Source organism: Xyrauchen texanus, chromosome 2 (assembly GCF_025860055.1).
Source record: "Xyrauchen texanus isolate HMW12.3.18 chromosome 2, RBS_HiC_50CHRs, whole genome shotgun sequence".
Classification (NCBI taxonomy): domain Eukaryota; kingdom Metazoa; phylum Chordata; class Actinopteri; order Cypriniformes; family Catostomidae; genus Xyrauchen; species Xyrauchen texanus.
In genome coordinates, this window is record NC_068277.1 from 27,864,222 (window position 1) to 27,888,549 (window position 24,328).

The window sequence follows — 24,328 nt, forward strand, 5'->3', positions numbered from 1 at the left end:
GCTCACACCAGGAAGCGCAGCGCTAAACAACATAAGTTCTCGCAAGCTAGAGAGAAAGATCTTCTCTCAGAAAATCTTTTGAACATGCAGCGGATGTCAACAATGAATAGACCATTTTTTTAATTTATTTTTTATAAATCCAATAGGCTTTAGTTTACAGCCACACATACATACACCTTTCCACCATGCTCTTCATGTCAGAGCCGCATACATGGAGAACATGAGAAGCGATCTCGATACCGGCCAGCTTTTCCAAAGACTTGAGAATCGAATGATAATCTAACCATCAACATTAATCCATAATCAGCCTACAAACTCACACAACACATTGTGGTATTTGCTTACGACGAGGCTGGAGCCATTGTGCAAGTCCAATGCAGATGAATGAGAAACAAGCGAGAAAAAAATCATAAATCCATGTTATGAATAATAATGCACTAAGCATAAAGAATAAAGAACACTTGCATGAGCTTTACATCCCACAAACCTACGGTTGCACAAAAAATATAAATAAACCCCAGCAACTTTCCTCACGTCGAGCTCCCACGTTGCCGCATCCCATTTAGAGGTGATCATCCCTATGCCCTTTTGCCTTTGAAGACAATTACCCTCCACTGTTAGAGCTTCAGAAGGTTTAAAGGTGATAATAGTCGGTCAGTCAGAACTCACTTTTTAAGCAATTCTTATTGAAAATTTTGTTTGGAATCAACTTACAGCATGGATTGTGCTCCCTTTGAAGTGCCTAGCGAAGGCATGATCAGCACCAGTTAGAGCACAGTCAGATGCACTGAACAGTTGTAGGGGAGGGTGCGTTCTCGTTCGTAGAAAGCGATTGATTGGACAAGGTTTCTCAACCTCTATGTGATGTCATGGATGTTCCTGAGTCTTTTAGCCGGAAGAGAGAGACTGCAGATTTGAAATGCTTTTATCTTCTGAAAACGAATTTTGTCAACGTTTAGAAGTGCACCAGCATGGGGTCTGGAGTCACAAGTTAAAAATCCAGGGTGTGCTGAGTGACTCCAGCCAGGTCTCCAAAGCAACCAAATTGGCATGGTTGCTAGGGAGGGTAGAGTCACATAGCGTAACCTCCTCTTGGTCGCTATAATGTGGTTCTGGCTCTCAGAGGGGCGGGTGGTGATTTGTGTTTGGATGCCGCGGAGAATAGCATGAAGCCTCCACACGCGCTATGTCTCCGCGATAACAAGCTCAACAAGCCATGTGATAAGATGTGCGAATTGACGGTCTCAGACACGGAGGCAACTGAGATTCGTCCTCCGCCACCCGGATTGAGGTGTGTCACTATGCCACCACGAGGACCTAGAGCGCATTGGGAATTGGCTATTCCAAAAAAAAAGAAGTACACTAGCATACTGATGACCTTAAAGCTAATAAATATGGACTACAAGCAGCAAAACATACATTTTGATTTCACGGGACCTTTAACCTCAATAAAAATGGCAATTATTCAAATTGTGCTTATCTGTATATAAAAAAAAGAAAAGTAAAAAGAACAACTTCATTCTATCAGTATATAAAAAATGAATTAACAATTTTATAAATTGTAACATTGTTCAGATTAATCCTCTCATATTAATTACAAAAGATAAGAAAGTTTATATTTGAGATAAACTAACAAACTGAAAGATGTTTAATTTGTTTATTTGTCATTGTCACCATAGATCATGCACATACCTTCAGTGTCTGTTCTGTGTTATTAAATAAAGTATGGAAGCTCGGTCCATTCACGTCAGCCTAGATGTCAAAGAAGGGACAGAGTCAATTACAAATACAGACTTGCACATCTGCATGACCCCCGCAGAAATTAAACCACTTAGCCAACAAAAAACATTAATAGTGAGTCTTTCAGAGTGTCAGCATGATGTTTGTGCATACTTTGATATACTCCACTTTCAACAGATCAGAGCCGTGCTTGTCTGAAGAGGTAATTAGATGAAGTGGCTGATTTTGTGCATCTGAAAAACACACATACAAGCAGAAGAATTTGAAACTTAAACAGCATGAACTATTTAAAAAAGAAAAACATTGATCACACTGAGTGTATATGTATGGACCTCTTGTCTCACAGTAGTCCAGGTTGATCTTGCGGAGGTAAGATGTGACCGTGAGATCAAAAGTTCGTATCTTGCCCTCTGCACCCAGCTGAGACACACTCAGCGCCAACACTACATCCTCCTGAGCAGCCTGACTCGTTAGCTCCAACAACACCTAAACACCCACATAAATACACACAAATACATCACACTGAAACTCACACATGAGCAGGAATGATACACACAATAACTGCCATCAACACCTGACTGAAATGCCGAATGACGTAATAGTGATTTATTGCACAGCTCTCAGGAATACCTGATTTTATAGCCCACTTGTGGTATTCTGTGATCAGATATTTTTGTATTATGTCTGCTAAACAGTGTAATTGACTGTTTCTTGTCTCTCGTATTACTCCACGGTCTCTTTCTTCTCACAAAACAAAATAACAGCAATCAATATTTTATGTCGATTTTTTTGATTGGCAAATAGCTGTGTAATAAGCAATGTGTTGTATCCACAGATGAATAAATACTAATCAGACTTTGCAAGCTACCTTTTTAAAAATGGAGAGAGTGTAAAAACTAGGAGGTAGTGATGAAATAGAGCATACCGCTTTGACTTCAAACTGAAACTGCAATTCAGTCAACTCTTCTAGGGTTGATTTCAGAGTGTCTTCATCTACAGACTTCTCACTGGTGTCTTCGTTAGAGTCTGAACACAACACAACACACACACAGAGAGAGAGAGAAGAGATACGGTACATGTGCACACACAAACAATTTTTGCAGAATTATATACAACAGAATCAATTAAAAGAGATGTGAAAGTAAGTACTGACCTGACTCAATTGTACAGGACAGAACTGAGGGGTATAAACCCAATACTTTTGGCCTGGTATCCAACACCTTCAGAAGAATATCCTCATTATTATTCAAACAACAACAAATTATAAAGGAACATTTTGGCCAGAATAATTATCCATATTTGCTCTATTACAGTAGATCACCATCTTTACATGTGCATCATGCTAGCATCACATTGCCTACTAGGTGATTTGAGAAAGCTCATACTCTCAGCCAGTGTCAGAAAATAATTTTACATTAAAGGCTTCACCCAAAAATTTAAATCTTCTCATCATTTACTCACCCTGACCCCATCCCAGATGTGTGCGACTCTCTTTCTTCTGCAGAACACAAACAAAGATTTTTAGAAGGATATCTCAGCTCTGTAGGTCCATACAATGCAAGTGAATGGTGACCAGGCCTTTCAAGCTCCAAAAATCACAAAGGCAGCAATAAAGTAATCCATATGAATCCAGCAGTTAAATATATGTGTTCAGAAGCAATCTGATAGGTTTGGTTGAGCAACATATCAATATTTAAGTCTCTATAGTACATGGCCAGCATGTATAAATCTCCACTTTCACTTTCTTTCCCATTCTGAAAATGAAAGTGGAGATTTAAAGTAAAAAATTATTAAATATCGATCTGTTCCTCACCCTAAGTGATCGCATCGCTTCACAAGACATATTACACCACTGTATTTGTATAGATTACTTTTATGCTGCCTTTATGTGATTTCTTTAGCTTCAAAGATCTAGCATTGAAATAACCTACAGAGTGGATATATTCTTGTAAAAATCTTAATTTGTGTTCTGCAGAGGAAAGAAAGTTATACACATCAGGGCATGAGGGTGAGTAAATGATGAGAGAATTTTCATTTTTGGGTGAACTATCCCTTTAGGAGTACATTTTTGCCTAGCAACATTGACCAAATATCTGTGGCTTCCTATCAGGAAATTGCCTCTCATGAGTCATGACTCATTTCAGTGTGAGATGAAGCAACTCTTGAGCAAATGCAGAGAGAACAAACTCCACTTTTACATGGAAGAGTTTCTCTGTGTTTTCTGACCTTTTCTCTGGGGGTGGTAGGGGGGGTTGATGTAGTCTGTGGAAGAGGAATACTGTCTACAAGCTCCAGAACACCCTGAATCTTCTGATCAGAGATCTTTATGTGCAGCAATGGCAACTCCCCGTATACTTTGAAACTGGAAAATAACAGACCTGAGTCTATTTACAATGACTAAGATTAATAAGTTATAGTGAGAGGGAGAGAGAGCACTAACCTGGGCATACAGGAATCTTTGTCCACCATACATTTGGAGAGCTGAAGTGTGAAGTCCATTGGCTGTAGGATGTGCTGATGGGAGAAACCCTGAAGACGAGAATTCTTCCATTTCTCTCCTTAAACCCACACATAAAAAGTGGGGTGAAACCAGTTGCAATAAAGTACTGCCTTTCAGTTATTTGCTGCCATTCATTGTCTTTACCTGATTTGCTGTAGAGTATTTGGACACTGCGTAGCTCCAAGGTGTATTTTTCATATGCTCGATCAATGATCTCCTCTACTGATGAGAAACTGACAGATGCGTGCTGATGACTGCCTTGATCTATGCTGTTCAACTACACACACATGTACAAGAATGCAAATACAATCAGATATCATTAACAGAAAGAAAACTCTCATAACCTCCTGAGACCCCACATCCACATGCATGGACAACAGGTTTTTGCTGCGCTATAGGCTATGCATTATTTAATTTAAACTGACTGATCTCAGTTCAGGAGATTCTAGGCTCTCATTAAAGGGTTAAACTTTCAACGCACCGAGTCATGTGACAAATAAACATAGCGGCAATCTTAGCTGAGTGTGTCTTTGGGAGAAACAGCAACCAAACTACATCTGGTAAGAAACATCATTAAGTTGTTACATTGAAACCTGTTGAGTCAAAAAACTAGTTTATAGTTTGATCTGATATGCCATTTAAAAAATTTCATTTAATTATCACGAAATGGCAAGCTGTTAAACAATGACCATGTATGTGGACTAGAAGCTCATTTTCCTTAACATAATCTACAGTATATTCACTGTAAATTATTATATTGAGAATCAATGGATGCACCCAAAAGCTGTTTCAGAGGCTTGATACGGAGTTTGGATCAATATAAGGTGCATTTCAAACTGTTCTGAGACCAGTGCAAAAAGACAGCACATTGGAGGTTAAGTGATTACCTAATTAGGGAACAAGGGAGCATCCTATTACTTTCTTATGAAGCCAAGTGCATTCACACCTAACATCAGGTCAAAAGTTCAGTTTCAGGCTGCAGATGATGTTTGGACCACTCAACAAGATTGGTAGACATGGGACAATGGTAATCAGTACATGGATTCAGAATTTATAATGTAAACTCAGCAAAAAAAGAAACATCCTCTCACTTTCAACTGCTTTTCTTTTCAGCAAACTTAGTGTAAATATTTGTATGAACATAAAAAGATTCAACAACTAAGACATAAACTGAACAAGTTTCACAGACATGTGACATTCTATAGCTCTGTATTATTTAAAAATTCAAAACTTAGTCCCACTGTCCATATATGTGGACACATTTTTAGAAAAACTCTTTGGTCTAAAATAATATATATTTATTTAATTTTTCTGCATGTTTCTTAGGGGTTACTAGTTTCAAATTAAAATGCACAAAGCAGTCACGCTTGGGTCTCAGGAGGTAACATTTTTTTTTGAGTTTCCTCCCTCACCTGCAGGCTACCAAAATCAACGATTATCAGGTCTGATTTGCCATCATAGAAGCCAGACTTGGGCAGCAGCAGGTAGGAGGGTTTTAGATCAATCCTCAAGTCCAGCACCTTACGTGTCTCAATGATGTGAGATAAACCTGGGGTCAGACAAAGAGAAAGGGGAAGTATTACTGATGGCTACTGTTATACTGACATATGGTTTCTTAATGTGACAATATCTGTGGAGATGATGGGAAATGAGCAGAGGGTTTACCACTGGCCGTCTTCTCTTTGATCTCCTCAAGTTTGCTGAGTGTAGCTGAGGTGATGACTTCCAGGTCAACTCCTTTCCACGCCTTAAAGAATTCTGTGATGCTAATAATAGTCAGCTACAAAAAAAAAAAAAAAAAATTAAGTATTACATTTTGATTGACTACTTAACTTACTATTAAAATAGTCTTGTCTAAATGTCTAGAAATTAAGATTTTGGATAATATTAAATAAAGTGCAGGCACAAAAGTTTTTCCAAGCAATCAGTGTACCAGCAGCAATTTTTGCAAAATATTGTTTAATATATGAAATCAAGGTATAGTTAGAGAGCGCTGGCTGTTTGTCATGTTTTATTAAACAGATAGCTGCGGCTCTAAAATCGAATTGAATGAGCCACATTTGAAGCTGTTGTTAAAAAACAATACGCACACACCAGTAACTGCACATCCATTGAATTCTGTATTAAGTCGACATGTTTCTATACTGCTTGGCAACAATAAACAATCTACAGTGAGGCTAAAGAAATGTTGATTCTGGTTACTATTGATAATAAATGTAGTCTTACTGTCTTTTCTCATATTGCTGTTGCCATGGTTGTATAAAAGCAATAAGCCACTCAAGGCTATTTACCCCTTATCCATGGAAAAACACTGTAATGCATGTACTCAAGTAGCTTATTGCTTTTATTGACATTAATATTCAGTATAAAGTCAGTATGTGTCACTCACAGCATCATAGATGATCTCCACAGGCTGTGAATGGACTCTGAGAAGCTGGTCAGCAGTGCTGTTTTCTGGATTGAGCTCAAAGAGCACACTGAGCAGAGAGGAGTCAGAGTCTCCCACTGATGCTATGAGAGATGGCACTTCACCCTGCTGCTGCAGACCAGTCACGTACCAGTGCTCCAGCTTAGCCTCCACTCTGTACAACACAATTCAAACATTGACTGCAATAATTAATTTTCTTAATCAGTATTTTTGTCTTGTTTTCCAGTAAAAATATCGAAACAACCAAAAGATAAGATGCATTTACTTAGCGAGGTTAATGCTAAAAGCAAGAAATACTATTTCCCAATGGGGTAAGAAAAATAAACTTAATTGAAAGGGAAAACAAGTTTATTTATTTTTTCCCATTGGCAAATATTATTTCTTGTTGTTCAAAGGGATAGATCACCAAAAAATGAAAATTCTCTCATCATTTAATCATACTCATGCCATCGCAGATGTGTATAACTTTCTTTCTTCTGCTGAACACAAAGATTTTTAGAAGAATATTTCAGCTCTGTAGGTCCATACAATGCAAGTGAATGGTGACCAAAATTGAAAGCTCCAAAAAGCACAAAGGCAGCATACAGATAATTCATAAGTCTCCAGTGGTTTAATTCATGTCTCTCAAGAGATTCAATCGGTTTTGGGTGAGAAGAGACAAAAGGTAAATCTTGAAATTTGCAGTCTACTTGGCGATCACGATTTCAAGCTTGATTGCACTTTTCAGCGCCATCTAGAGCTCTGCGCATGCGTCAATCTAATGGATTCCTTTCATCCCACCTTTTTGTACTTTTTGGAGCTTCAAAGTTTTGGCCACCATTCACTTGCATTGTATGGACTTACAGAGCTGAAATATTCTTCTAAAAATCTTTGTGTTCTGTAGAAAAAAGAAAGTTATACACATGATACACAGGATGAGTAAATGATAAAAAAAAAATTTCATTTTTGGGTAAACAATTCCTTTAAGCATATGCATCAATAAATATTTTTACTGGAAAGCAAGAAAAAAAACAGAATGAGAAAATATTTGCCATATATATATATATATACTATTACACCATTAAGAGTCTGTTTTTATATGTGCATACAAACTAAGACAATAATCACATTAAAAGGTATCACACTGAATAATATTTGCTTATTGAGTTACTAAATTGAGTGAGCTTCACACAATATACAGTATAACTATTTAACCTATTAAATCAAATGGCCATTTGCCAGTCAGACATATTTGCCAGTCTATGTTAAGGGTTTCCATGAGTGGATGTGTGTTTGACATACTTAATGGCCTGTGCTCCTGGTCTCTGTGAGATGGCTGTACTGAGATCGATCATTTGCACTTTGAGGATCTCTGGAATGCCAGGCTCCTCTCGGAATGTTACTGAGGTGCTCAACAGTTTAAAGGTGACGATCACTGCTACATACTACATATATGCACAAAAGCACATAGACATAAATATATTACAGTAAATGTACTGGCTGAGGCTAATGTATTTAAAAAAATAAGGTACTTTTCACATCTTTAGTCAAGATAAAACAAATCTTATAAAACAAATAAATATGAACATATACAAAGTACAGGTTCATCATATGATCAGATTTCATTAAACTGTAGTAGGTGCTAATTTCCACTCACATGTTTTGGTAAGGCAAGGTTATGTGAGCTCCCACTGTAGCCAATGGCCGTGTAGAGTTTAGCTTTCTCTTCAGGAGTCATGATGGAATCTATACCTGTTAACGGATAAAAGTACACAAATATGCATTAAATAAATGAGCATTTATTTATAAACAGCTTAGCAAAAATATTACAGATAAAACACTCACTCTCATGCTCTTTATCCTCCTCTTCCACTTTTTTCTTCCCTTCTTTTCTACCAAAAAAGCTGCTAAAGAACCGTCCTCCACTCTGTTTTTGAGTGGCAGCCTTTTTGGCAACCAGCTTCTGTCCAGAACGAACCACCTGTGGATAGAGAAGGTAAGGTAAATACACCGTATTACAAATAATAAACATCAGTAACCTCCTCTGTTTTGGTAAGTATTTTCAAACCTCCATTTGAACTTGCTGTCTGGCCAATACAATGTTGAACACATCCAGAGCTTTCTCCAGCTCCTGAGAAGTGGAAAGAGATGGAAAAATAAATTGAAAAGTATTAATGCATTAATGCTATCTAGGCAAACTACTCATCATTAGTTAGTACCTGGATCTGCTTCTCTGCGTCCTCTCGGACTTTGCCCTGTGTGAGTTTGACTTTGTATGCAGCTTTGTACGTCTTAAGCATGTACCGGTGCTTCTTGATGTTGTTCCAGTTCCACATCTGATTGAGGTGTCTAATATGGACTTCCAATATACTGCTGATACTGTATTTCCACCTGTTGATCGATCAGAATAACCATGTTAGAAACACTAAGCTCCAATCAAAGTCCAATAGTATTCAATTGATCATGAGAAGTTTAATGTACTTACCACTGCTTTGCGTTTCTGTGGACTGGAACATCAGGCCTAAACTTCCTGTAGGGGCCGTTCTTCACCATACAGTCTATGGACTCCAGGAGATCCACCATAGACAGGTACTAGGAACAACACCCAAAAGAACCCAATCTATAAACCTCCCCACTAGTGTGCATATTTAGAGTATGCAACCCATGATGGGATTACATGATGGTGGCTTTATCATCTTACCTGAGGTTTGGTCATCTCAACTGCAATGTTCTGAACCTCAAGGTGCAGTTTCACTTTTGGTGACTTCAGCTCAACTTCAACATTAGGGTTGATGCACATCTTTGCAGAGGCAAAGATGGGTTTAAAAACTTTGAGGAGGAAACAAATGAGTTTTCATAATGATTTGTGCCATGATATCCGACATACAATTTAAGTCATATTGCGGCCCCCTTGTAAGTTCTCTAAGGCACCATTAGCGTGGCTCGACCTCCTAGATGAGAACCACTGATTTACAATATAAACCAAAATTGCCATTCAACCATCAAAACTTTCATCATTCTGACTAACAAATGTCCATTGCTTTCACGTGCATATGTTAATTGAAACTGTATTGCTGTTCTTACTGACATTTGTAGTTTAACTTTAGTACTTCTAGTATGTGGCTGTCATAAGAACACATCTGCTAAGAATATAAATTTAAATATAGTACACACTGCGATTACTTAAAGAGATAGACAGAGCTGAGATATTCTTCTAAAAATCTTAATTTGTGTGTAACAGAAGAAAGAAAGTCATACACATCTGGGATGGCATGTGGGTGAGTAAATGATGAGAGCATTTTCATTTTTGGGTGAACTATCCCTTTAAGATTGTGTACTATAAGGAGGTGTGTCATGTGTGCATGGATCAAGATCACACAATTTGTTCAAATAGCACTTGACAAAGCAAAGATGCAGAGGTTAACACACACCCAGATTATAGCAGAGCTTGCATGAAAGAAAAATTCATAGATGTAGACAGGGGTTTGCCATGCTATATCATTACTAATCTTCTTACAGATTTATTCTTTACAACACACTTTTCAAACTTTCAACCTCCACGTTATTCATTTCTTCTGATATCCTTTCTTTTCTACACTTCCACTCAGCAGCTCATCAGCAAAGCACAGAAACTAAAATGCCAGGCCATTAATAGTGAATATCAAAATGATGATGAATATGGTCATGTCTTTCCAGTGGTTAATGCAATACCTACTGTATTGGTAGCCTTGCAGTTCCTCATTTTTGGTGCTGATTCCTTCTTTCATCCTGTCCTGCAAAAATATACAACAAACTCAAATGTGGAGGCATTTTTTTGCAAATGTAATCTATTACTTCTGGATTAATTATTTTGATATACTGTTTTGCTGAAAATCGAATTATTTATTTTAAATGTAAAGTACCAATTAACACACCATTCATTAAACATTACTAAACATAAAATCAAACAGCAACTCGCTATTTGTCAGTCACTGAGAAAAACAAAAGGCAAAAACAAAAACTGTTACCAAAAAAATGGAAGACAATAAAAAGATGCATGCATTTTTAATTTTAATATAATTGTTGTTATTTAGGAATAGGGATCGGATAATTTTGTATCCACTTTGAAATGAAAAAGGAGTGAATGTCACAAAATTTGTACCTCCTCATAATTATGTACACTCACCTAAAGGATTATTAGGAACATCTGTTCAATTTCTCATTAATGCAATTATCTAATCAACCAATCACATGGCAGTTGCTTCAATGCATTTAGGGGTGTGGTCCTGGTCAAGACAATCTCCTGAACTCCAAACTGAATGTCAGAATGGGAAAGAAAGGTGATTTAAGCCATTTTGAGCGTGGCATGGTTGATGGTGCCAGACGGGGCGGTCTGAGTATTTCACAATCTGCTCAGTTACTGGGATTTTCACGCACAACCATTTCTAGGGTTTACAAAGAATGGTGTGAAAAGGGAAAAACATCCAGTATGCGGCAGTCCTGTCGGCGAAAATGCCTTGTTGATGCTAGAGGTCAGAGGAGAATGGGCCGACTGATTCAAGCTTATAGAAGAGCATCTTTGCCTGAAATAACCACTCGTTACAACCGAGGTATGCAGCAAAGCATTTGTGAAGCCACAACATGCACAACCTTGAGGCGGATGGGCTACAACAGCAGAAGACCCCACCGGGTACCACTCATCTCCACTACAAATAGGAAAAAGAGGCTACAATTTGCAAGAGCTCACCAAAATTGGACAGTTGAAGACTGGAAAAATGTTGCCTGGTCTGATGAGTCTCGATTTCTGTTGAGACATTCAGATGGTAGAGTCAGAATTTGGTGTAAACAGAATGAGAACATGGATCCATCATGCCTTGTTACCACTGTGCAGGCTGGTGGTGGTGGTGTAATGGTGTGGGGGATGTTTTCTTGGCACACTTTAGGCCCCTTAGTGCCAATTGGGCATCGTTTAAATGCCACGGCCTACCTGAGCATTGTTTCTGACCATGTCCATCCCTTTATGGCCACCATGTACCCATCCTCTGATGGCTACTTCCAACAGGATAATGCACCCTGTCACAAAGCTCGAATCATTTCAAATTGGTTCCTTGAACATGACAATGAGTTCACTGTACTAAAATGGCCCCCACAGTCACCAGATCTCAACCCAATAGAGCATCTTTGGGATGTGGTGGAACGGGAGCTTCGTGCCATGGATGTGCATCCCACAAATATCCATCAACTGCAAGATGCTATCCTATCAATATGGGCCAACATTTCTAAAGAATGCTTTCAGCACCTTGTTGAATCAATGCCATGTAGAATTAAGGCAGTTCTGAAGGCGAAAGGGGGTCAAACACAGTATTAGTATGGTGTTCCTAATAATCCTTTAGGTGAGTGTATGAGAAAGTGTGACCTACCTACTACAATTCTGCCATCCTAAAACATGGAGTGAAGAGCATTTGCATGGTGCAAAAGAACAAAGCTGCATGTGACCAACACCTCTAAAATGTTTGTTTGCAACATGCATTTTTCCCAAAAAGCATCCAATTGTGGACAAGGGCTCATTTGAAACACTAATTGTCAATGCAACGTCAAAACTAACTATTACAAATGTAAAAGTGCAATAAGATTCTGAAGATTGAATGTGTCTTTTTCAATGGATATATATTTTTTAAGCCAAAGAATGCATTTGAAGGTAAAGATTGCAAGATTCTACATTGTAATGTAACCTATTCTATTGAGGAATTACAACATTTTTGTAATCGGATTATGTAATCCGCTTTTGCCCAACACTGATTTTGCATTAGTTCAGTATGCAATTTGATCTCTTACAAACACAAGTGTATGGTCTTGACCAGTGAGTACAATATTCCCCATACTGATTATACACACCACACCCTCCAACACACACAGTGTTGCGCGTCAGAAACTACAGTCATGACTGTTACACTATTTTGAATTAAGTTCATTTGAAAAAATCCCCAAGATGACAAATTTGGTTCAGCTCTATTCAATGATACAGATATCATACATGTTAGAGTGTGTGTTAACAACCACTCTAAACTCCAATATCAAATTAACGACTGCAGGGCAAGCAGAGCTGATGTGAGCCAACACTAGTTTAAAAGGAATAGTTTGCCCAAAAATGACAATTCTGTCAGTATTTACTTATCCTCATGTTGTTCAAAACCTAGATGTATAAATTTGTTATGCCTCAGTGCAATGCAGGAGTATCCAGGTAATAAAGTAGAGGGTTTATAGCAGTTGGGCAATGTACACAGAGCTGATCAGTAAGATAAACAGCATGTGTAGACAATCTCTCGATGTTAGCTGTGTCTGTGTTATCTGGTTGTATCTGTGGTGCCGTGCTGATAAAAAAAAAACATTGCAAGTAAAAAAAAAATTCTCTATAAGAGAGTGAAAGACGGAAATAGTGCAAAGAGCCGAGCAAATGATATCTTTACTGCTTTACTCAGCAATCACAAGCCTTGATATGAGATCAGACAAATTATTATCTTATGTTGCACCCTGAGGCCTGCTTTCCTGTCTAGAAGTCATTTAATTGTACAAAACAGTCTCCTGATACAGACTTACACAGACCTAGCTTTAGTGCTTTACAATCATTCCCTAAGTTCTCTCTGAACTTACTCACTTGCTACATGCTTCATCACAGAAAACAGGAATGTTCTTTTCTAATCCCTAATTGTCTTGGTTTCACAATGTTACTACTAAAATTATAAATAGCAAGATTTTCAAATCACACTTTCATTTAATATAGAACATTTGCATATGCGCCCTCACTCAAAACACATTTTTGGATGGGTTGGATATTCCCTCTATTTCCAAAGAGACAAAACTTGAGCTAGATAGGGAATTGGAATTAGAAGAGGTTTCTAATGCTATTCTTAAAATGAGGGGCGGTAAGGCGGCGGGTCCGGACGGACTCCCAATTTACATTTATAAGGAATTTAAAGATAAATTAATAGGCCCGTTACTGGATATGTATGTAGAAGCTTTTCGAGCAAGGATCTCTTCCTCCCTTGTTGAGAAATGCCCTGATCACTCTGATTTTGAAGCCAAGAAAGCCACCTGTAGAATGTGGGTCATATAGACCAATTTCACTTTTGAATACGGATGCAAAAATTATTGCTAAAGCCTTGGGGATGAGACATGAGAAGGTCCTACCTCTGCTGGTGCACTCAGACCAGAATGGCTTTGTTAAGAATCGTCAAGGTTCCACAATGTTAGGAGGGTACTGAATTTGGTACATACCAGGGACGGTGCCCCTGACATGGCCATCCTGTCGCTCGATGCCGAAAAGGCATTCGACAGATTTGAATGGCCGTATTTGTTGGAGGTTCTTGCGCGGTTTGGTTTTGGTGATAATTTCCGTAAATGGATGGAAATTCTATTAGTTGATTCCACTGCGGAGATACTCACTAACAATTTTATCTCACAACCATTTAAATTAAGTCATGGTTCCAGACAGGACTCGCCCCTACAATTACCAAATTTATTGTGGTATTATCTGGCTGCTCAATTGAGGGCTGCAATGTTTTGGTTCTCTAGGGATACGAATATGCCTTGGTTACAGATTGAAATGTTGGCTGCAAAAGGCTTGACACTTGACAGCTTCTTACATTCAGCACCCCTTAAAGAACTAAAAAGAAAAACGGACAATCCATTTGTGAAGAATACTATTATGGTCTGGTACGATGTTCATGAATTTCTCGGAGAGGCCCCATTGTTGTCTTGCTTCTCCCCGATTTGGGGAATTAATATTTCACTCCAGCTAAAAATGATATGGGGTTTAAACTATGGTTGAATAAGGGAATAGTTAGATTGATGGACTTATATGAAGACAATATTTTAATGTCATTTGAAAATCTGGTATCAAAGTTTCATATACCCCGGAATTTTTTTTTTAAATACCTGCAGCTCAGAAGTTTTATTTTTTCAAAACTAAAGAATTCTGTGCAACTCCCTTCATTATCCACACTGGAAACCTTTTCCACGCAAGACTGTTTCAGTAAAGGGCGAATTACCCAATTATATAATATACTGGTACAGAATCATAAAGAAAATTCTGAAAATAAAAGACGAGCATGGATGCAGGATTTAAATAAAGACATTTCATTAGATGAGTGGGGTACAATATGTTTAAAAGCACAAACTCAAACTATAAATACTCGTTTAAGACTGTTACAATATAATTGGATAATGAGAACTTATATCACACCTGTGAGATTAAATAAATTTAACCCTAGTATTCCTGATTTTAAATGCAATAATTTCCAAGGCACATTTTTTCATTGTGTGTGGGAATGCGGTGAGGTACAAACGTTTTGGAGGAAAGTGACGCAGTATATATATATATATATCTCAATTTACTACTACTCCTATCTCTTTAAGTCCGGTAATATGTGTATTGGGTGTCTATGCGGACAATTGCTCTCTGCCCGTCAAAGAGAAAAAACTGGTGGATTTGTGCCTACTACAAGCCAGGCGCTCAATTGCCCTTTGCTGGACGAATACAAGTTGTCCTTCCCTTGGACTTTGGCTGAAAAACTTGATAACCAATTTGGCCCTTGAGAAGCTTACGTATGTGATCAAGGGGAAGTCTTCTGAATTTTACGAAATTTGGGAGATGTTCTTGAGATTTGTTAAAGAAGGAGATATTGAAGAGGCTATTGATGTGTGAAGGTTTAGTATATGCTTAATGCTGAATAGGAGTGTGTGATATAAAAAAAAAAAAAAAAAAACATTAAACCACACACTATATGACTGCCAGGGTTAATGTGGAGGGGGAGGGATTTGAATAAGTTATGTTTGTATTAAATGTTCTTGTGTTAAAGGTGTTGTAAAATTCAATAAAAATATGTCAGCAAAAAAAAAAAAAAAAAAATATATAGAACATTTGCACTGGCTGTCTGTGAAATTCCTATGCTCTGTTTTTACCCTTTTCACACACACACACGCACGCACGCATGCATGCAGGTTGGTTGTTTGCTTAAATTCACTGGTGCAATTCACTAATTTTCTTTTAAATAAAAAGGTGCTGCAAGTAATTATTATATACCAGTAATGTCCCAAATATCTCAGATATATCACTGAAATGTGTGCCCTGTAAATTACATCTGTCTTAAGAAAGAAAAAAGAACACCAATCAGAAAACTAGCCAGTCAGAAACTCTCGCTGACATTTCTTTGGAGGGCGGGTGTATAGAGAGAGAGAGACAGAGAGAGAGCGTGTGTTTGAAGGTGACAAAATAGCAGAAGTTAGCAAAACAGCTAATATTAACGACTGCAGGGCAAGCAGAGCTGATGTTACTAATATTAAGGGGAAAAATACCAAGGGCAAATTACCACTATCTCCTCCCTGGAGCCTTTGTAGAAGATTGGGCTGTTGACATTCCAATAGGCACAAAAACAATCCAGGCGCCCCAGCTTAAAGCAGAGAACACACATACACACAAACATTAGACACATTATCACAGCTATATTAAAGCCAAAGAAATCTTATTATGGGAAATAAGAGAAGAATAGGGGGTTGTGATCACCTTGTAGATGATCTTGGCCGCTTCATTTAGAATGCAAGTCTTCCAGTTCTCATCTGCTGTCTATAAGAGAGAAATGCAGAGTAAATACCTAAACTAAAATTACTTGTGTGCCAATGTTTTTACAGTTATTACAAACAAAATAAACTGCAATTGTGATTGGAATTGATTTTCATTTCATAGCATATTTATGAAAGCATTTTCTGAGATTACCTGTAGACTGAGTTCTGAAAGAGTCATGCCCACTGAAAAAGGTTTCTGAGGGTCTGAAACCTGAAGTATTGACAGAACGATCACATAACCAACCTCAATAGTCTATTACATTTCTTTAATTAGCTACACATTTAAGTCACTTCTCTAGTAATATGCAATTCACTTACAGTACTGTGCAAAAAGTTTAGGGACTTGTGAAAAAAGTTGTATGTTTTCAAAACTAATTAAATAAATCGATTTCATTTATCACTTAATTTAAAAGTCCAGTAAACATAAAAAAGCTAAATCAATATTCGGTGTGACCAAATTTGCCTTTAAAACAGCACCAATTCTCCTAAGTAAACCTGGAAACAAGTTTTTTAGTTGTTGGCAGATAGGATGTTTCAAGCTTCTTGGAGAATTCACCACAGTTCTTCTATCTATTTAGGCTGTCTCAGCTGCTTCTGTTTCTTTATGTAATCTCAGACAGACACGATGTTCAGTGGGGGGCTTTGTGTGGGCCATGACATATGTTGCAGGGCTCCTTGTTCTACTATTCTAATCTTTTCTATTTCCAAAAGTAATGTTTGGGAGTCTAACATTTATATTTCCTATTGACACATTAAAGCTGAAGATATAAATAACCATCTTAAGACAAAAGCTTTTGTGAAACATCTTATGTGCCTAAGACCTTTGCACAGTTCTGTATACAAACACAAAACACAAATAGGTGTGAATATGTGCTCATGCATCACATGCATGTAGAGTTAATACTCACATCATCCTCATATCTGATGTGAATGCTGGTGATTTTAACCTGGAGGTTTTTGATAACTTGTGTAGCCAGTTTCTCTGCAAATGTATCCTTCTTCTCTTCCTGAAGCTTCTCTGAAATGAAAAATAACTGGATAAACACAAAATACAACTCCACCCTAAATGAAACTATAAAGTAAACTAACTGACAACATTTTTGTTAAATTTAAAAAATTTAAATAAAAAAAACTAACAATTGGAAACACAAAAAAATTAAATACATTTTCATGACTCCACAACTATCTAAAACAAAATAAATGAAGAATATAATTTTTTTGGTATTTTATATACAGTATATTACAAAATGTGAAACCTTTACAACCCACCGTCATTAAACATGAAAATACCACTATACTGAGCCGTTAAACACCCTGAAATGCTATTCGTTAACAACTTAACTTTGGCAGCACTATATTCCTAAAACTAAATGCTGGTATATATGAAACTAAACAAAAATTAACCATCATAAAGTGAAAACTAAAAACACAAAACTAAATTGAAAGTACAAATATATAATACAAATCAAAATAATAAAATAACTTTAAGACTGATTCTATTATATGTACTCCAACAAACAGAATAAAGCTATTCAAATTATTTGCTCATATTTGTCACTTCAGTGAGTAAGGAGTCGATCACAGTAGGTTCTGGCCACCCACCTGCTTTATGTTCATGCTTTTTAGATCTCCTAAAGGGTTTTTTATGCTTTTTAACATAACGTCCTTTGTCTGATAGAGCGCAGCATTAGGAGAGAGAGAACAGTTAGTAAGGTAGAAGAGGAACATGCGTAAGACTGAGAAAAGAATCAGAATTACTCAAAACAAAGCATGCAAGCAAGCAATCACACACACACACACACACACACACACACACACACACACACACACACACACACACACACACACACACACACACACACACACACACACACACACACACACACACACACACACACACACACACACAATCACATTAAACTGCACAAAAACACACAAAGTAATAAAGAGCAAAAAGCTGAAGTGTCTACACGGTTAAGTTCATTAGAAACTCTTAAAGTCTCAAATAAGACAATGCCTGTCTCCTTAAGATGGATATAATGTATGCTACTGGAACTGGATCCTGTACATACCACTGGGTCCTGTACATACCACGTGGTTCTTATACACATAACTCTCCAGATCATATACAAACTCTCCAGCCGGAGAGCCTGTGGTTCATCAAATGCAGCACAAAGCAAACACAAACAGCCATTAGGGACAAAAGAAAAGACTAAAATAGGATGGATAGATAGATGGGTTGGTGGATGGATGGATGGATGAGGGGAGGTTGAAAAAAGTTACTATGCTATGCAGAGGTGAGGATGAATAAATTGATGAACATTTGTTAATAAAGTTATACCACCAATTAATTGCAAATAAAAAGACTTGTGATCCTATGTATGAAGTCAACAAATTATTGTCTTGCTCATGCTGACAGACAAGTCATAACTCACCAGCTACCGAATGAATGTTAGAAAGAGAACTCACCTCTGTGTGCGACCAGCTGCAGGTTTTCCTCAATACGCTGTAGCTCCCTCTGCTTGGCCTCCTGCAGGTACCGCTCTTCTTTTACAGCATCATACTTAATCGCTTAAAACACACAACAAACAGGCAGTTAGATGCAAACAAACATCTAAGACACCAAAGTGAGTGACTAATACAGTATCATTCCCACTACAGCTGTCATGAAGTCTTAAATATTTTCACTATTGCCAACTTATGTAGATTTGCATGCACAAACATATAATGTACATGTGGAAAAACCAAACATAGATTTAAACACTTTGTGCTCAGTCAATCATATAATAACAGAAAAAGTTATTTACAATGACATCTCTCTATATATTCACGGTTCAGAATGTAAGTGGCCTAAAAATAGCTACAATCTAATGCTGCTCATTCAAGTGGACTTGATTTATTTATTTGTATTACTGCCTCCTACACCTCCTGCTCTCCTCTGACATCCACTGCTAGAGCTCTATCAGAAAGGACCAGTTCAGGCCAATCCAAGTGAAAAACAAAAGGCAACAAAAAGCATCTTCTTTGCACCAAGTGCAAATAGTGTTAGATGATTTCCCCTAATTATATACTAACATACAGTAGTGGCATCACTGCAGCATGTTTATTGAGTCCCACAGACACCCTACACCAACCTCTACCACTAAACCTAACCCTGGCCTTCCCTTACAAAAATTAGCCATGGTTTTACAGTAACCATAGGTATCATCATGGTATTTTATAGTAAAATCGTAGTAGCCAAAAAAAAAAAAAAAAAAAAACATATTTTCTACAATATTGGAATAGTAAAAACCCTTAATGCTTTGACTCCTCTTTCTACACTAGAATGGTAATATTAATAACTTAATGACAATTTAGACCAGAAAATAAATGGCAGATAAATAAATTGCCAGGCTTTTTCGTTTTGTTTTTGTTGTCTATGGAGACAATTCCTTTTAGTCAATTACACACAGTGTATCCATTCATTCATCAAGCCATCAAAGTGTGTTGTACATATTTTATAACTGCTGTATAGAGCATATACTGTAGATGACATACTGTATGTTCACAGCTTATAGGGAAAGAAAAGCCTGTGTACATGTAAAAATGAAGTAATTAGATTGGCAGTGGAGTTTGACCGTCTTCATTCCAAAAGACAGACAGACAGGATGTAGTAGCTGATATGATTTCTTCAATAAAACAATCATTTGATTACTTGCATGCATTTTAGGGATGCACCGATACCACTTATTCTCTTCCGATCCAATTCAGATATCGGAAATCTCAGTATCAGATGATACCGATCCCGATCCGATACCAGTGTTGTTTTTTGCATAATCAGTTTAGAATATCTTTACATTATTGTGTGGAACTAATTGAGTGTGCTCTTTAATATGTAAAGAAACACAAACCTCTAACTACACATTATTTCAATATAATATGTATAGCTTATTAAGAAAAAATGTATTGTTAACTAGTATACTTGATAATGTAGCAGCAAAAATAACAGTCATTCCAGTATAAGTCATCAGTAGAAAAGATGCAAAAAAAATTCAACTTGTATCTGGACTTTAAAGGATTCTTTTTTTTATTTAGTTGTAAGATATCAGCTCACTTTTCATTAACACAGTTATTTTTTGGAACCAATTCAATTTGTAAACAAATAATAATATATAATAATAATATTATTATATCTCATTTGTGCACCTTTAACTTTTACCCTCACGCTTTTATTTTGACATTCTGATCTCTCCAGGAAGTCCTGTAAGTGTGTCTGTTTGTAGGCAAGTTCACAGTAGTTTAATTAGCTTCTTATTCAAATTCTGGTCAAATACATATTATAAGTGAACCGAACTATTGAGCATCTGCATCTGAGATGTTGTTCGTGAGTATCACTCAAATATTGCGCACTGCTATGAAGGCTAAAAATAGCCGCGCGTGTGTGTGTGTGCGTGTAAACAGAGCAGTGCCATTCACTGAAGCTGCGCATGCATTTTATATTTACTTATTAAACAGCGTTTTGTGATTCACAGAGCTATTGCACGTCTTCAAGTGGCTTTGAATAAAATGCACGAGTCATATGAAGTACTTTAATTGGGTTTTTATGGGGGTTTTTTTATGTCATTTTTGAGCTTGACAGTAACGAACATGACTAACACACCTTTATCGGATTTGGATCAGGCTAGTCGGACCGATACCCGTTCCATTTAAAAACTTCAGTATCGGAGCCAATATAAATCAAGGTGTTTGATCAGTGCATCCCTAATGCATTTAACAGAATAAATCAGTTTAGAAGATATACAGTAGGGAAGCCCATAAGAAATACCAAAGTCCTGTTCAAAGTGACAAGAAACTGAAAACGCAAAGTACACATACACACAATAAACTTTACTGAGACAATCAAATTAAACAGTTGTCAATTATTGCCATCAACAGCTCTCCAATAAAACCTGTATACGGTATTTACAATTTGTATAATTAGCCATTCTAAACATAAAATATAGAACAGCCATCAAAGAGAGGCTATGATCAGATTCACACAAGAGAAGCTTATTGGTCCAGGTCCCAAGCCACCACCCTGCTACCTACTTTGCTGCAGTTGGCTTACCATTGTAAGGTGAAGTAAAAAAACCTAGACTGCAACATGTAAAAAAAACTATGTCAGTCGAAGCAGCCCAAGTTTTATTTGATGGAAATAGAGGATGTTAAATTAAAATTTTCAAAATATAGTATCTTTTGTATGGGCTATCTGTAATTGTTGCAATAATAGTAAAAAACAACACCCTCGCATATCTTTAAAATCTTTACAGACTGAAGACTGCTGTGTCAAGATTACTGGCAATTGTCAGTTGTGAATGCAAAGTACCCCACAACACTTTTCAGGAATCTGTACCTTTAAAACCTGTAATTAATAGAAGCTATTTGTTTTGATCATTTAGTATTTCGTATTTTACAAATTTCTAGTATGTTTGCATTAATACAATCTTCACTGATAATTGAATTTCCTTTGTGTAGTGAAGCTTAATTTAACGCAACTACACTATACACATCTCTGTTAAGGGACAGGAATCCAGCTTAACTATGCAACTATACTAACTAAACATAATGCAATTCATATAACAAGAAAATTCAGCATTTGGGCTGATCCAAACTAATCAATGCAGGAAATGTTATGAAATAAATAGCCTTGTGATTACAGCTAGAGATATAAACCGCTAACATTTGTTGTCTACGCTTGGTGAAATGCTGCATTATGTTTACAATTGTGAAAAAGCTAAATAAATAAATAATGTGCTTGTATAAACACTCACTTGCTCCGGGAACCACCAGAAGGTATAAACCATCTAACGTAGCCACCACTGCCTCATTATAGAGATTCTTCCAAGGGATCTTCAGAGTCAGTTTACCTACAGAACAAGCATTTCAAAGCAGTGTATACACTGTATGAACCATAATAACAGTGTATTAAAAGAAATGAAAGCAGGCACTCTGGAAACCTTTATGATTATGTTACAGGTTAAGTGTAAGACACACATTAGTAAACTATAATGCAAGCATGGTTATTTGTTAGAGGCTCGCTAGTATTTTAGGTAAACATGTAATATTATTTTTATAGAATGTGTTGCTTAGGAACATATGATGTGTGTTACAATATATAAAACTAGAAATACAATCACTTTTTGGCAATTGTACATAATAAGTAAGGGTTTATTGGGAACTATACTTTTAACATATATAGTAGAACTGAATATACTAGATCCCTTTTCATAACTCACTGCTACTTTCAGGTCATCTGACTGGATCATGTGAGAGCATGAATTGATGACTGATTTTACAAGCTTGCTTTTTATTGCCAAGAAATAAACACTGCAATGCTTTTTTTTTAATTATAAAACACAGAATCATAGAGCTGAATAAAAACTAATACAACAGTGATGAATAGTTCTTACAAAACGTCTAGGCCTTGAGGGCGTTACTCTATTTCACTACAGAGTTATAATGCTAATTCCCAAATCAATACAGTACAGTTCCAAACAAAAGTGATTATTAATGAATGAAAGAACGTTTTCAAAATGACTTCAACTCGACTGACAATAGTGCACATATTCTGTGCACTAATAAAACAGAACCCTTAATCTTTACTGTTGCATCTAAATGTCTTATTCAAGTGTGTCCTCCCTCACTGCAACAACCACGAAGCGATCGTTATTGCAAAATTAAATGAGTTGGTATAATCTAACTGGAGTAAAACAATAAATGAAGTGACATTCACTTTATACAGCACTGGAACTTTGCTTTTAAAATCTCCATAGTTTACAACACACAAGCCTGAATATTAGAAAACCAAAACATATTTCATGCATTTTTTACTTTGTCTTGAAAGTTAAAGTTGGATACTCACCAATTTGACCAGCCTTCACTTTAAAAGGGACAGCAAACTCATTCTAAAGTACAAAAATTAATGGAGTTTGAAATACAGATTTTAAACATACAACCTTTTAAATTATGTATGATATTTATGTTCTCTATACTATGTTATTAAAGTAGGCCTAATATTGAAATGCTTTTTCAGTAGTATCATCATGTACAGTATGCAGAATATACATTTAACTGTATACTGCTTTGTGAAAATGTATATAGTTCAACTCTTGCAGTTATTGTGATTTTGAATACTCGTGATACCATCAGCAAATCATACTGTTTTAGCACAACTTTGATTTAGCAGAAGCTACAGAGGGCCAACCACTGACCACAGTGATACATACACAGAAAAACATTGCTAACATTTTGGAACTTTCTCACAGTAATGATGCATATTATTCCTGTGTTGTTGCTATATGATATGCACTGCATTCATAACTTCTGAATCTAGATTAAAATATCTAAAGCCTAATTAAATTAAACTTTTGAACATGGTTAGCAATACAAACTTACCAAAGCATTCTCTTTCACTCTCAGATTTTCTAACACAACATTTCCTAAAAAAGGATGATAAAAAGGACAACATTGTAAATTGTATATAGAATCTCAGAACGTACAGACTGTACATACAGTTGAAATCAGAAGTTTACACACACTTAGGTTGAACTCCACAGATTTAAAATAAGCAAACTATAGTTTTGGCAAATCTTTTAGGACATTTACTTTGTGAATGACACGGGTAATTTTTCCAACAATTGTTCACAGTCAGATTGTTTCACTTTTAATTGCAGTGGGTCAGAAGTTTAAATTCACTAAGTTAACTGTGCCTTTTAGCAGCTTGGAAAATTCATAAAATGATGTCAAGCTTTAGAAAATTAGCTTCTGATAGGAGGTGTACCTGTGGATGTATAAGTGAAGGCCTAATTTCAAACTCAGTGCCTCTTTTCTTGACATCATGGGAAAATCAAAAGAAATCAGCCAAGAACTCAGAAACAAAATTGTGGACCTCCACAAGTCTGGTTCATCCTTGGGAGCAATTTCCAAATGCCCGAAGGTACAACATTCATCTGTACAAACAGTAGTACACAAGTATAAACACCATGGGACCATGCAGCCATCATACCACTCAGGAAGGAGAAGCATTCTGTCTCCTAGAGATTAACATATTTTGGTGCGAAAAG

At 36.7% G+C, this 24,328-nt stretch overlaps 1 protein-coding gene across 1 annotated transcript in view; it reads right to left on the reverse strand.

Annotated features, from left to right (window-relative positions):
* Window positions 1-24,328, reverse strand: part of LOC127654077 (intermembrane lipid transfer protein VPS13C-like) — a 90,844-nt gene that overhangs the window by 51,970 nt on the left and 14,546 nt on the right. Inside the window, exons 2-30 of the mRNA XM_052141059.1 lie at window positions 23,661-23,704; window positions 23,128-23,170; window positions 22,037-22,132; window positions 18,717-18,818; window positions 18,320-18,397; window positions 17,850-17,918; window positions 17,156-17,265; window positions 16,399-16,458; window positions 16,189-16,248; window positions 15,995-16,075; window positions 10,363-10,420; window positions 9,349-9,476; window positions 9,133-9,239; window positions 8,867-9,038; window positions 8,716-8,778; window positions 8,493-8,628; window positions 8,305-8,399; window positions 7,950-8,092; window positions 6,630-6,822; window positions 5,906-6,020; window positions 5,653-5,789; window positions 4,385-4,517; window positions 4,181-4,298; window positions 3,967-4,102; window positions 2,894-2,960; window positions 2,666-2,766; window positions 2,073-2,226; window positions 1,894-1,973; window positions 1,693-1,752 (exon numbers count right to left, since the gene is read on the reverse strand). Of these exons, the coding sequence (XP_051997019.1) occupies window positions 1,693-1,752; window positions 1,894-1,973; window positions 2,073-2,226; window positions 2,666-2,766; window positions 2,894-2,960; window positions 3,967-4,102; window positions 4,181-4,298; window positions 4,385-4,517; window positions 5,653-5,789; window positions 5,906-6,020; window positions 6,630-6,822; window positions 7,950-8,092; window positions 8,305-8,399; window positions 8,493-8,628; window positions 8,716-8,778; window positions 8,867-9,038; window positions 9,133-9,239; window positions 9,349-9,476; window positions 10,363-10,420; window positions 15,995-16,075; window positions 16,189-16,248; window positions 16,399-16,458; window positions 17,156-17,265; window positions 17,850-17,918; window positions 18,320-18,397; window positions 18,717-18,818; window positions 22,037-22,132; window positions 23,128-23,170; window positions 23,661-23,704 (2,939 nt within the window). The remainder of the gene's footprint in view (window positions 1-1,692; window positions 1,753-1,893; window positions 1,974-2,072; window positions 2,227-2,665; window positions 2,767-2,893; window positions 2,961-3,966; window positions 4,103-4,180; window positions 4,299-4,384; window positions 4,518-5,652; window positions 5,790-5,905; window positions 6,021-6,629; window positions 6,823-7,949; window positions 8,093-8,304; window positions 8,400-8,492; window positions 8,629-8,715; window positions 8,779-8,866; window positions 9,039-9,132; window positions 9,240-9,348; window positions 9,477-10,362; window positions 10,421-15,994; window positions 16,076-16,188; window positions 16,249-16,398; window positions 16,459-17,155; window positions 17,266-17,849; window positions 17,919-18,319; window positions 18,398-18,716; window positions 18,819-22,036; window positions 22,133-23,127; window positions 23,171-23,660; window positions 23,705-24,328) is intronic.